The 13,668-nt window shown below is 35.8% G+C and overlaps 1 protein-coding gene across 1 annotated transcript in view; it reads left to right on the top strand.

Moving 5' to 3' along the window:
• Positions 1-10,707, top strand: part of LOC306855472 (calcium/calmodulin-dependent protein kinase kinase 2-like) — a 40,935-nt gene extending 30,228 nt beyond the window's left edge. The window contains exons 7-16 of the mRNA XM_079394217.1: positions 845-881; positions 1,028-1,049; positions 1,147-1,235; positions 2,038-2,237; positions 2,328-2,381; positions 2,504-2,577; positions 2,653-2,740; positions 3,591-3,722; positions 3,894-3,994; positions 8,418-10,707. Of these exons, the coding sequence (XP_079250343.1) occupies positions 845-881; positions 1,028-1,049; positions 1,147-1,235; positions 2,038-2,237; positions 2,328-2,381; positions 2,504-2,577; positions 2,653-2,740; positions 3,591-3,722; positions 3,894-3,994; positions 8,418-8,490 (870 nt within the window). The 3' untranslated portion in view covers positions 8,491-10,707. The remainder of the gene's footprint in view (positions 1-844; positions 882-1,027; positions 1,050-1,146; positions 1,236-2,037; positions 2,238-2,327; positions 2,382-2,503; positions 2,578-2,652; positions 2,741-3,590; positions 3,723-3,893; positions 3,995-8,417) is intronic.
• The last annotated feature ends 2,961 nt before the right edge of the window (positions 10,708-13,668 follow it).

Genomic DNA, 13,668 nt, shown 5'->3' with positions numbered 1-13,668 from the left:
TTGTACACTGCACAAATAAATAAATAATATAATATAAATATAAAATAATATAAAATAAATAAGTAGTCCTTTTTTATGTTTATTTTACACACATACTTATTACATTTCAAATTTGCACCTAGCGTACCTGTACATACCGAATTGTCTATTTTGTATATTGTGTTTGTGCTATTTGGCACATTTTTGTATATTTGTACATTATTTTATTTTTAATTTAAATGTTTTATTATCTGTGTCCTGTTCAGTTGATGTCATCCTTTCGCACTGTGGAGCTACTGTCACTAAAACAAATTCCTTGTATGTGCAAACATACCTGGCAATAAAGCTCATTCTGATTCTGATTCTGAAATCGTTATCAGTATTTTTGCTTTATTTTCCAGTAAAAATTTACTATAGTATAAAGATAAATGTATTTTTAAGCAAAATTGCATTAAATATTCAAATAATTTTTTTTATTAATTCATTAAATTATATTTTTAAGCATAAATCTAACAATATGTAGTGTGGTTAATGCTTAAAACAAAACCAACAAAAAAATAAAAAGTTGGTTTTAGGATGTTAGTTTTACTGGAAAATAAGACACAAATACTGATTACAAAAATTAGCAGTTAGTATTTAACCAATAAAAACACTGAATGAAAGTTTTTCCCTTAAAGGTCCACAAAACTGGGTTGTAATAATTAGATGTTGATGCATGTTAATATTAATGCAGTCTGTCATATTGAATGAACTGAATTTCTATGTGTCAAACCCTTGTTTTCATTTACATCAAATAAGGCATAATATAAGGTCTATGCTGACTGGTTTCATTCCCTTTCTAAACTACTTTGTTATTTTTGTGCAGGTGCTGGATGATCCAAGTGAGGACCATCTGTACATGGGTAAGTCTGGCCAGATACTCGTCCTCTTGGCAGATGCTACACACTTGCACATGCACAATTTATTCAGATTTTCTGTGCTGAATATATGTGAAATCAGAGAAGGTAATGCAAAACATCCTAACTCTGTTTCCTGTGTGCTTTCACAGTTTTCGAGCTTGTCAAACGAGGGTGAGCAAGCATGTTATTTCTGATTGTAGCGCCGGCCCATGCTGTGCTAGTGTCACTCTGCTAGAGAAACTGTGTCTCATTCCCCATGTGTTTGCAGAGCTGTGATGGAGGTTCCTACCGATAAGCCCCTGGATGAGGACCAGGCACGCTTCTACTTCCAGGACCTGCTGAGAGGAATTGAGTATTGTGAGTGCGGGAATTTAACTAATGCTTAGCAGTGTGATCAATACTCATGATTGTTGCTAATACATCCAGATAAAAGGACAAGGTACATTTTCATGGCCTCGTGCCAGTGTCTGGGCACTGGATAGTCTAATGGAGCCAAACTTTTAGACTAAAGTCTTGTCAGGATATCTTATTCTGGCCAACTACTTACTTAGCATTTAGTATTATTTATATATTATAGGATTTATTATTATTTTGAATTGGCTTTTATTTTTTTAATTTTCATATAATTTCAGTTTTCATGTCTAGTCCACATTGCTTATTCTGTCTGGCCATTTAGCAGTGTTATTTTAGTATTATGTATTATTTGTTTATATGCTTTAGACTAATATTTGTATTTTATTATATTTTTATACTATTTGTATACTATGTTCAGTTTACATTTCATTAGTTTGATTTCATTAGTCATTTTATTTTTTTTATTAGATTTTGTTTTTGTTTTAAACATATTTATAGCTTTAATTTGCTTTATTTTTGAATTTTGTTAGTAATTTTGGTACTTAAACGTCTTTTTTTTCAGTTGTTTGGCAATACATTTTTAATTTTCATTTAGGTTTTTCATGTAATATTTATATATTATTTTATTTCAGCTTTATTTCTATCAATTAAAACTTTTTTAACAGTTTTAGTGAATAGATATTAGATAACAGATAGATAATAGAGTTATACCTCAAATTATGAGACTAGATGCAGTTCTTCTTGATAGTCATCAAAATGCAATGAGTAATGATTAAAAGTGATGGCAACTATTCATCCTCAACAGTACATTACCAGAAAATCATTCATCGGGACATCAAGCCTTCTAACCTGCTTGTTGGGAAAGATGGCCATGTTAAAATTGCCGACTTTGGGGTCAGTAACCAGTTTGAGGGAGCGGATGCCCTCCTGACCAGCACAGTTGGGACGCCAGCGTTTCTCGCCCCAGAGACCCTCTCAGAGACCCGCAAGAACTTCTCTGGAAAGGTTAAAAGCGCTGTTCTCGAAGCTAGTTGCTAATATCCTGTCAGACTTTATCAAAATTGATTTAATCAAGTTACCATCATGTTTTTATAGGCTCTGGATGTGTGGGCAATGGGAGTCACCTTATACTGTTTCATCTTTGGAGTGGTACGTCCTGTTTTGACCTTCGTATATATCATGAAATATGCACTGTAAACAGTAACAATTCAGCAGAACTGTTCAAGAAGAGTGTATGAAATGGTCTTTGACTTTATTTCCTCTCTCTACAGTGTCCGTTTATGGATGAGCGTATTTTGAGCCTCCATCAGAAGATCAAGACCCAACCGGTGGAGCTTCCAGAGAAGTGAGTATTTCTCTTGAGCCTGAAAGACCTTCCCTATCCTGATGTTCTGAAGTTGATTTTTGTCCCACTTAACAGCGCGGACATATCAGATGACTTAAAGGACCTTCTGTTTAAAATGTTGGACAAGAATCCTGAAACCAGAATTACCGTCCCACAAATCAAGGTCAGTGTTCACTGATGACGCCACCTTCAAGTTCAACAAAGGATTAGTACTAAAGTACAACAATACTAGCCCTCTTTTATGATTGGTCAGAAAAATAAACAGTTTTGGCTTAGAATCACACTATTGGTTGATGTTTGGTTGTTTTATATGTAATTATTTTGGAACCATACATACTACCGTTCAAAATGTTGGGGTCAGTAAGATTTGGCTGATGGTTTTGAAAAAAGTCTCTTATGCTCATCAAGGCTCCATTTATTCAAAAATACAGTAAAAGCATTAATATTGTGAAATATTATTACAATTTAAATTAACTTGTTTTATTTTAATGCACTTTAAATATGGCAAAGTTGAATTTTTAGCAGTTATTGCTCCAGTCTTCAGTGTCACATGATCCTTCAGAAATCATTCTAATATGCTGGTTTGGTGCTCAAGCAACATTTCTTATAATGCATTTTGATTTTTTTTAACTGTGATACTTTTGTCAGGATTCTTTGATGAATGGGAAGTTCAAAAGAACTGCATTTGACTGACATAAAAAATGTTTTGTAAAAAAAAATATATTTACTTCCTCTTAATCAACTTAATGCATTCTTGCTAAATAGAAGGAATAATTTCTTTCAAGAAAAAAATCTTACTGACCCCAGATTGTTTGTACACGGTAGTATATTTTTTCTTAAGTTATAATTAGCCTCCATGCTTCAAGTGGACCAAAAATAAAACCCTTTCTTATTCTTAAAAGATGATTTCACTTCCTGTATGAATATAGGACTCTCCAGCTGCTTAGACACAGTCTTGAGTTAATTAATGATATCAAAGCAGGATTTCTTTTCCGTTGTTGTTGTTATTGTAGGTGCACCCATGGGTGACACGGCACGGCGCTGAGCCCCTCCCCCCTGAGGACGATAACTGCTGCAGCCTGATAGAAGTGACAGAGGAGGAGGTGGAAAACTCTGTCAAGCACATCCCCAGCCTGGCCACCGTGGTGAGATCGCAAGCCCCTGGTGGCCTGTTTAGACAACCCTAATTCTGTTTTTATGAATACACTTAATGTATTCCATGCTAATAACTTCACAGCAGATTAATGACCCACACAGATTACAGCCCGACGCCTGTTTTTGGAGTTCTTATTCTTGCTGCATGCTCTCTGCTTCAGATCTTGGTTAGGACTATGCTGCGCAAGCGTTCTTTTGGGAACCCGTTTGATTGGGGCCGCAGGGAAGACAGGAGTCTCGCCGCACCGGGACACACGCTATCGTAAGTCTTCCTCATTAGGGATGGGCTATAACTGGAACAAACTTCCTGAACATAGACTTGGAACTCTGCAGTGGTTTCAGTGGTCACAGACAATTTTTAATGGTTTGCCTAGCTAGTAATTTAATTACTCTGTGCTATTTAACTACACTAGTTTATACTGTAATATGATAAGGATAGAGCTTAATTGAATATTCAGGAGCTTAATGTCTATGCAACATTTCCACAGAAAATAATTTTGACTTGTTTCTGTCCTTTTATTAATACTTTTGTTCAGCAAGGATGCATTAAATTTATCAAAAGGGACAGTAAAGACATTTTAGAATGTCACAAAAGATATTGATTCCAAATAAATGAATCACACTTTAACTTATGGAAGCATATGTGTGGCTAAATTCAGTTTGAAATGTAATATGCAAAATGGCAATGTATTTCTGTATTTAAATTTACATTTTCACATTCATATGCACATCATTTAGTGCAAAATGAAAATGAAAATTCAATTATATCATTTAAATGTGCCATTTTCTACACTAGTTTTAATATGCAAATGAAAATGTATTACCCAAATTGAATAGATATGTTTAACATGTCCAAGCAAAAACTGTAGCGAAATTATAATTGAAATGCTGTTTTTCCTAAATGCATTTAGACTTAGGGGTAGGACACTTGGGTTGCATTTTCATCGTGAGACCGTGGGATAATTGTAGCAAAATGCAATGAGTTTCAAAATGCATTCTGAGCCAAAGGTGCAGCAAAAGGATAGCAAAATGGTGATTTAAATGTATTTTATTTTTCTTCAATGCATTGACACTTACATATATGAAGTTTCAATTGCATTTTCATTAAATACCCTGCGATGAATATAGTTTAAGTCATTGTGGATTTGAAAATGCATTCCGAGCCGAGCACACCCCCTAGCTGTCAATCATTACATCAAGACGGGGCTCGGCAACAGGACGCACGATAGGTCAATATTCACCATTAACCAAACGCTTTTCACCTGCCTGAACTTCTCTCACCGTTTACACTCGGATTGATGCACATAAGCAAACAGACAATGCTATTCTACCCTTATTTACTACCTTACCTTATATTTTATTACTCTTATTTTTAATCCGTAAAATAGCGCATGATTCGTGGCTCCTGAACAGGGACGTGCAGAGTTCCTCAGTGGCAAGGGCTTTGGGGGCTCGAGCCCCTGCCCTTTTTTCAAAATTATTCAAAAGTGCCCCTCTCAGACAAATATCAATGATATTGTGGTCAATAAAACAAAATGCATTTGAATTCTAATTAACATGACAATGTGTACAAAACGGTAACTAATCGCTCAAAAGTCGGAAAATTGACGAAAACAAAAAAATAAACCAAACAATATTTTAAACTTCTTTTCATCAATAATCAAAGCTAGAGTGTTGATTTAATTAAAAATCTTGATTGACAGCTAGGGGGTGTGCTCGGAAAGCATTTTCAAATCCACAATGACTTAAACTATATTCATCGTGGGGTATTTAATGAAAATGCAATTTAAACGTTATATATGTAGGTGTCAATGCATTTAAGAAAAATTAAATACATTTTGCTATCCTTTTGCTGCACCTTTGGCTCAGAATGCATTTTGAAACTCTCATTGCATTTTGCTACAATTATCCCACGGTTTCACGATGGAAATGCAATCCCCTAAGTCTAAATGCATTTAGGAAAAACAGCATTTAAATAATAATTTTGCTAGTTTTTGCTTGGACATGTTAAACATATCTAATCAATTTGGGTAATACATTTTCATTTTAATTTTGCAACTTCTGAAGCTTTAAAATGTTTTTTATTTGCATATTAAAACTAGTGTAGAAAATGGCACATTTAAATTATATAATTTAATTTTAATTTTGCACTAAATGTTGCACATATGAATGTGAAAATGTAAATATAAAAACAGAAATACATTGCCATTTTGCATAGTACATTTCAAACTGAATTTAGCTACACACATGCTTCCATATGAACTGTTTTCAATATTGATAATAATTAGAAATATTCCTTGTGCAGCAAATCATCATATTAGAATGATTTCTAAAGGATCATGTGACACTGAAAATATATTAAAATAGAAAACGCCTCTTAAATTGTGATATCTCACAGATGTTACTGTTCTGCTCTACTTTTGATCAAATGCAGCCTTGGAGCATAAGTGAATATTAAAAAACTCATACTGACAAACCTTTGAATGTTTTTTATCACTCTAAACCTTCAGTAAAATGTATTATTTGACCTCTAAAGTTGTCTAAATTATCTTTTTGAGTTGAGACTACATTTCTTGGTGAATTAACTCTGTGTGCTTCTAACATTTTCTGTAGGTGATTTAATCCGGTGATTTGCTAAATTACTAAAATTCTAATATAAATCTCTGTCGATTGATAAATTCATGTTCTTGAACTTATACATCACACATTGGGTTATGAAGCCAAAGCTAAGAATGGTCACATTAAACATGTTTATTTTGTTTTCATTTAGCTTACTGTTACCAAGCTAACCGATTAGCCTGCTAAGCTAAAACGCTTTACTCAAGATGATGTTAAAGGCCTTGTTCCAAATGCCATACTTAATGTGGACTTGTATTCTTCTCTTGTGTGTGTCCATAAAGTCCATAAAAACATACTATCCGATAAGGTACTACATTTGAATATAAACCTTTGAATTTTTGAATGTCAACTTACGAATTGCTTTTTTGTTGGTTTTGATTGCTTCTGCTGTCCTCATTTGTAAGTCGCTTTGGATAAAAGCGTCTGCTAAAAGACTAAATGTAAATGACTAAATGAACCTACTTAATGTTCTATATAATATGAGTGTGTGTAATATGAAATCCAGACGTACTACATCTGCCAGGTTGTCATTGCTGTCGTTGCTTCACTGCCGTTCACAAATCCTCTGCAGGTGCCTCATGTGATTGTAAAGTGATCAGATACACCGGAAGTAGTAGTTAATTCGAGTACTTTTCGCATAATGTCTAATGAATACTGTGAATTTAGACATCACATACTGTTTCTTGCCTTCTACATAGTGGGAAAGTATGCAATACATATTTTAACAAAGCTAGAGTCATTTTTATCATTTTATGACTCATGAGTGCCCCCTTTGCAACTATGTTGAAGCTTTTATTGCAGTGCTTTGCTAGGTTGATTACTACCTAGCAAAGTAACTATCTTATAAGAATAGCTTTGCTAAGACTGTTAAAGGGATAGTTTACCCAAAAATGAAAATTCTTACTTTACTTAGCCATTGACTTCCATAGTATTTTCTTTCAATGGCTACCGTCAACTGTTTGGTTACCAACATTCTTCAAAATACCGTATTTTGTACTCAACAGAAGAAAGAAATTCATAAAGTTTGGAATGACACGAGGGTGAGTAGAATTTTCGTTTTTGAGTGAACTATCCCTTTAACCTACTTTTTTTGTTGGTTTTCAGAAACCAAGGGACACGCATAAATTATTTTCTGTGGTAATCATTAGCATATTTGAGTTATATTTAGCATGAATTATTCCTTTTAAGGCTCTTGTTTAGTCATGTTTTCAAGAATATTTGATAGAAACACTCCGATTTAAGAATTCTCACGTATCCACATCTCTCCTGACATCTAGAAAAGGGAGAGCAGGGAGTTTGAAATACCGCCACAATCTCAGTACCCCCAGGTAAAGCTCTGCTAGCCTGTTAGCGCTCCACCTATGTCCTGTTCACTCTCCTCCACCTATATTATATGTTGGAGATAATGGTCATGCCCATTTCGAACGATCTGCACTTAAAAGGAATGGTGTGGTGTTTTTCTAGCATGCTCAAAACTATCATTCAGATGGCTTAAAGAATAACAAGCTTTTCCGCTTGTGTTTTCCTACCTAACAAACAGCATTTTATGCATGTAATATATAAAATATTCATGTTATTAAGAACCTTAGTAGCTGTACAAGCTACTTTTAATAATCAACCCTTAGTACATCAAGCATATTTTGCATGTAATGCTTAACAGATAAAACAAGTTCATGTATGTCCTGTAAGTTCATGGGCAGTTCAGGATGATGTTTTCCAGGTCCTTCTATATCTGCATGCCCCTCATGCATAATGTCAGCAACAAAAAAGGAGAGGAGCATCCTGATTTGCCGCCCTGCCATGGTCATTTTTTACCAGGACTCTGATTGGTTTGTTGGACTTGGGTGCATTTTGCATGTGGTGCCGCAATCCCGGTCTTCCCAGTACAACCCCTTGCAAAAACATGGTAGTCAGTCACTCTCATGTGCCGCCTCCTGACCCGAGCATATGACTGATGCGATGCCATGTACCCCTCCCCTTGCGCTGACAGTCTGCATTGCTATAGACAGGTTGACACGCCTGGAATGTGCGGTTATTTTCAACCTCCACAATTGTCTGTTTCCTAGGAAACAAGAGAGCGAGGAAGGCATGCGGAGCATGGACCTGCCCTTCGTGGGCGAGGATGAAGTTCTTTCCTGATAGTTGTGGGCATCTTGCTCGGGGGAAATGCGCAAGGATGGGGGTGTCGTGGCTGCCGGAAGGCCAGGATATGGACCTGGGGCTGGTGCGTGGATGGAAAGATGGAAGGAAGAAAGGAAGATGCTTTTGTTGGGTTGTTGATGTGGAGTGTGCCCACCCACTCATGCATGCATTTGTACAGTCCACAGCAGCATGCACTGTATCTGTCCGGCCAGGTCTCTGCCGTCTCTCAGGACCTGTTTTCTGTGTGTGCGTGTGTTTCTACTCTCCTCTCCGGCACGGAGACTCTGCTTTACTCCTCTTATTTCAGCTAGGGGGTGCCACCGCGAGGCTAAACTGAATTTTTTAGGAAAAACTGTACAATTTCTTAGGTTTGTGCATCACTCAATTCTTAAAGAGAGACGTGCTGCTTTGTGGCAGTTTTACAGATCTTATTAGAACTGAATTTGAACATAATAAATATAGCTTAGACTTTCATCAGAAATTTATTTCAAGTTGAAAATATAAAAAATCAGGTTTGTTTGATTAAATTAATACATGAATTTACAGTAAAATATTCCAAAATTAACACATGAAATAGCTTTAAATACTTAAAATTCTTCAAAACTGCTGACAGTAACATCTAAATGTACTTATAAGAAGAAATGAATGATTTCTTCAGTTTTTTCCATCACTGATTAATTAGAGGGACTTCATTGCAGTTTTACAGATCTCATTAGATTATTAGAACTGAATTTAAAAATAAATGAAAAAAAAACAACTTAGACTTTCTTCAGATATTTCAACTTCAACTGGAATTCTTTCTCAAAATCAGGTTTAAGCAAATTAATAATTAAAAAATAATAATTTTTTAATGCAAATTCTTAAAATTTGCAGTCAGGAAATGTGTATAAATGTAGTAAGGAAACACTTCAGGATGTAAAATGCAGACAAGTTTGTATGTGTGTGTTTATATATCAAATCACACGACTTTGTGTTTATATTATAATGTCAGCGCTGCAGATAGTGAACAGGACCAAACCTGGAAACTGTCTCCTTTTTTTTTTTTTATAAACAGCAAAGCCCAAAACCAAGAAATGAGAGAGTTACATAGCATGTTTTTGAATAGTAGGTTAATTATTTAGGGCGCAAATAACCTTTAGGGAATGCCACAATAGGCATTGTGACCGTTCATCTTCTTGTGTGTAACATGACCCTTTTAATCATGAAGCTAACAGTTTCTTACTGTAATTTCACTTCCTTTTCCTGTGTAGGATTACCAAAATGCCATGTAGTAATGCATTTCCAACTTCGTCATGATCAGAGTGAGTTCGTTATCGGCATTTCTATATAGGACGCATACTCTATGAAGTTCTTAAGGAAATACAATAACTTTGTGCAATCTATGCATGACTTTTCACTTAAGGAATCAATGTTTGTCAGTCTGTTTTGACACAAATGTATGCCTTACATTTTCATACTCATAACTGTAGCATAGATCATCAGTACATGTGTAGAGTTTTTTGGTACAATAGAATTGTAGATAAAGTATAATTGGACATTTTAGACAAGCTGTTCTAGACAGTGTAGAACTAGTCACTCGCTTAAGCTCAGTTTTAAAGTTAGCAAAAATAGTCCAAAGCCCTGTTGAGATTTTCTCAGTGTGCACTACGGTCATGTATCTCCTGTGTTGATTATTTTTCTATGATTGTTTGTTTGTTTGTTCTATTTAACTGTAGTTTCAAAATGTCAGAGTGATGGTGCTTTTCCACCACTGAAATGAATAACATAGCTCATGCTTCCATGTATCAGGGGAGTCTTTTCTGCACAAGTAGGTTGAATGTATGTTGTTGGTTAACCTTGTAACTATAAGTCAACTCTCTACCTTTTAGTTTTTTCCACTTTTTGTTTTCCTGCATGTTAAACTCTGCTGTATTTTATAGTACTTGTTTTCTGTGATTCTCTCTCTTTAAGACTTTTGATTTGAATCTTTTGTGTAGGTACTATTACTATGCATAAGAAATCTCACATTGTGGTGCAGTTCTGGACTGTGTAAGTCAGTCGGTTGGTCTTTTGTGTATGTTGGATGTTGATTATTGAAGGAATCTTTTAATATTGACTTAAATATTCATGTGCACCGACCGAAGCTGGTTATACAATATCACTACTGTATATGTAAGTGGACATTTTAACAGATTTTGATGACTTTAATATATTCAGGACCAGAGAAGCACCGTTCCCCTTTTTTGATTAAGTATTTATTGGGAAAATCGAAATATATATATATATATATATATATATATATATATATATATATATATATATATATATATGGAGATTTATCTTTGCACATTAGAATGTTTAGCAGAATTCAGATGATGCATGTTTAGCGAAATCCTCCATAACCATATTTTCTTCTTCTGTACAATCAAAACTACGAGCTAAATTCACCAGCTGAAATCAAAGACAGCATTTTTCCGTTTCCTATGTACAGCTGCTTTCTCAAAGACTGACATTGCAAACGTTACATTGAATAGAGGTGTATTGTATATTGAAGGGAACGCTGTACTGTGTATTTATAACCTCTTAATATCATTCCTCACTGTTTCTGCCCAGTATTTCTTGAAGGGCTAGAGTAAACGTTTGCATCCATATCGCACTAGCGACTGCATTTGAGCACTGTTGAGAGGACTGTTTACAGGGATGTTACATAAATGCATGCCGTCACAATCACGCAATTTCATTCAGCATGTTTTCGAAGCATGTTTGAGCTCTTTACAGCATCCTCTGATCTCATTGCTTATCATTCTATATATTGTATCCAGTTGATTATTTGAATAAATTAAAGTTGCCTTTACTTTTGTTTTATTTATGTATTATTAATAGTACAGGTCCTTTTCAAAAAATTAGCATATTGTGATAAAGTTCATTATTTTCTGTAATGTACTGATAAACATTAGACTTTCATATATTTTAGATTCATTACAACACAACTGAAGTAGTTCAAGCCTTTTATTGTTTTAATATTGATGATTTTGGCATACAGCTCATGAAAACCCAAAATTCCTATCTCAAACAATTAGCATATTTCATCCGACCAATAAAAGAAAAGTGTTTTTAATACAAAAAAAGTCAACCTTCAAATAATTATGTTCAGTTATGCACTCAATACTTGGTCGGGAATCCTTTTGCAGAAATGACTGCTTCAATGCGGCGTGGCATGGAGGCAATCAGCCTGTGGCACTGCTGAGGTGTTATGGAGGCCCAGGATGCTTCGATAGCGGCCTTAAGCTCATCCAGAGTGTTGGGTCTTGCGTCTCTCAACTTTCTCTTCACAATATCCCACAGATTCTCTATGGGGTTCAGGTCAGGAGAGTTGGCAGGCCAATTGAGCACAGTAATACCATGGTCAGTAAACCATTTACCAGTGGTTTTGGCACTGTGAGCAGGTGCCAGGTCGTGCTGAAAAACGAAATCTTCACCTCCATAAAGCTTTTCAGCAGATGGAAGCATGAAGTGCTCCAAAATCTCCTGATAGCTAGCTGCATTGACCCTGCCCTTGATAAAACACAGTGGACCAACACCAGCATCACTGACTGTGGGTACTTGACACTGGACTTCAGGCATTTTGGCATTTCCCTCTCCCCAGTCTTCCTCCAGACTCTGGCACCTTGATTTCCGAATGACATGCAAAATTTGCTTTCATCCGAAAAAAGTACTTTGGACCACTGAGCAACAGTCCAGTGCTGCTTCTCTGTAGCCCAGGTCAGGCGCTTCTGCCGCTGTTTCTGGTTCAAAAGTGGCTTGACCTGGGGAATGCGGCACCTGTAGCCCATTTCCTGCACACGCCTGTACACGGTGGCTCTGGATGTTTCTACTCCAGACTCAGTCCACTGCTTCCGCAGGTCCCCCAAGGTCTGGAATCGGTCCTTCTCCACAATCTTCCTCAGGGTCCGGTCACCTCTTCTCGTTGTGCTGCGTTTTCTGCCACACTTTTTCCTTCCCACAGACTTCCCACTGAGGTGCCTTGATACAGCACTCTGGGAACAGCCTATTCGTTCAGAAATTTCTTTCTGTGTCTTACCCTCTTGCTTGAGGGTGTCAATGATGGCCTTCTGGACAGCAGTCAGGTCGGCAGTCTTACCCATGATTGCGGTTTTGAGTAATGAACCAGGCTGGGAGTTTTTAAAAGCCTCAGGAATCTTTTGCAGGTGTTTAGAGTTAATTAGTTGATTCAGATGATTAGGTTAATAGCTCGTTTAGAGAACCTTTTCATTAGGGGTGTGCTCAAAATATCGATTCTTAGATACATACCGATATAATAAAAAAAGATACAGTATCGATATTCTAGCCCTTAGTATCGATACTCCGCCCAGCCATTAGGGGGCGCAGCGGCGCCCGCGAGTTTCAAAAAACTCATGGAAAATGTTAAAGCAAGATGTAGCATTTAAGTGATTTCATAGTGAAATATGTTATGGCAGTACATGGTGTCACAAAAAAGAATTATAAGAAGATTTAATAAGAAGTTAAGAATAATAAGAAGAAGATTTTGTGCTTGTGTGAGCTCAGACTGTACCCTTGGAAAGTTAAATGTTGACTTGTGGTAATTTCCAGATTAATACAATTTGTGTACAATTAATCAGAGCACTTAAAGTTGCAAATATTTAAGCAAAATGCACTTTGTTATAATGCACTTTTGTCTTCAATAAATTGAAGAAAAATGCAGGTTTGTTGAGTAAATGTGTTCAGCATTAACTAATTGGCTCTGGCCCATGTATTTTTATTGAATCGTATCGAATCGTGTCACATTGTATCAAATCGTATCGAGACAGCTCTGTATCGAGGTACGTATCGAATCGTGACCTGTGTATCGAGGTATGTATCGTATCGCCAGGTTCTCCAAGGTATACAGCCCTACTTTTCATGATATGCTAATTTTTTGAGAATTTTGGGTTTTCATGAGCTGTATGCCAAAATCATCAATATTAAAACAATAAAAGGCTTGAACTACTTGAGTTGTGTTGTAATGAATCTAAAATATATGAAAGTCTAATGTTTATCAGTACATTACAGAAAATAATGAACTTTATCACAATATGCTATTTTTTTGAAAAGGACCTGTAGTAGCATGTAGAGTCGTACTAGTATTGTTTTGACATGGTTAATAATACCTTCAAGTCTATCTGCAAAATTGTAACA

This window comes from Barbus barbus (assembly GCF_936440315.1).
Source record: "Barbus barbus genome assembly, chromosome: 36".
NCBI lineage: Eukaryota > Metazoa > Chordata > Actinopteri > Cypriniformes > Cyprinidae > Barbus > Barbus barbus.
Note: the sequence above shows the minus strand (reverse complement) of the source record. Positions and strands in the feature narration are given on the sequence as shown.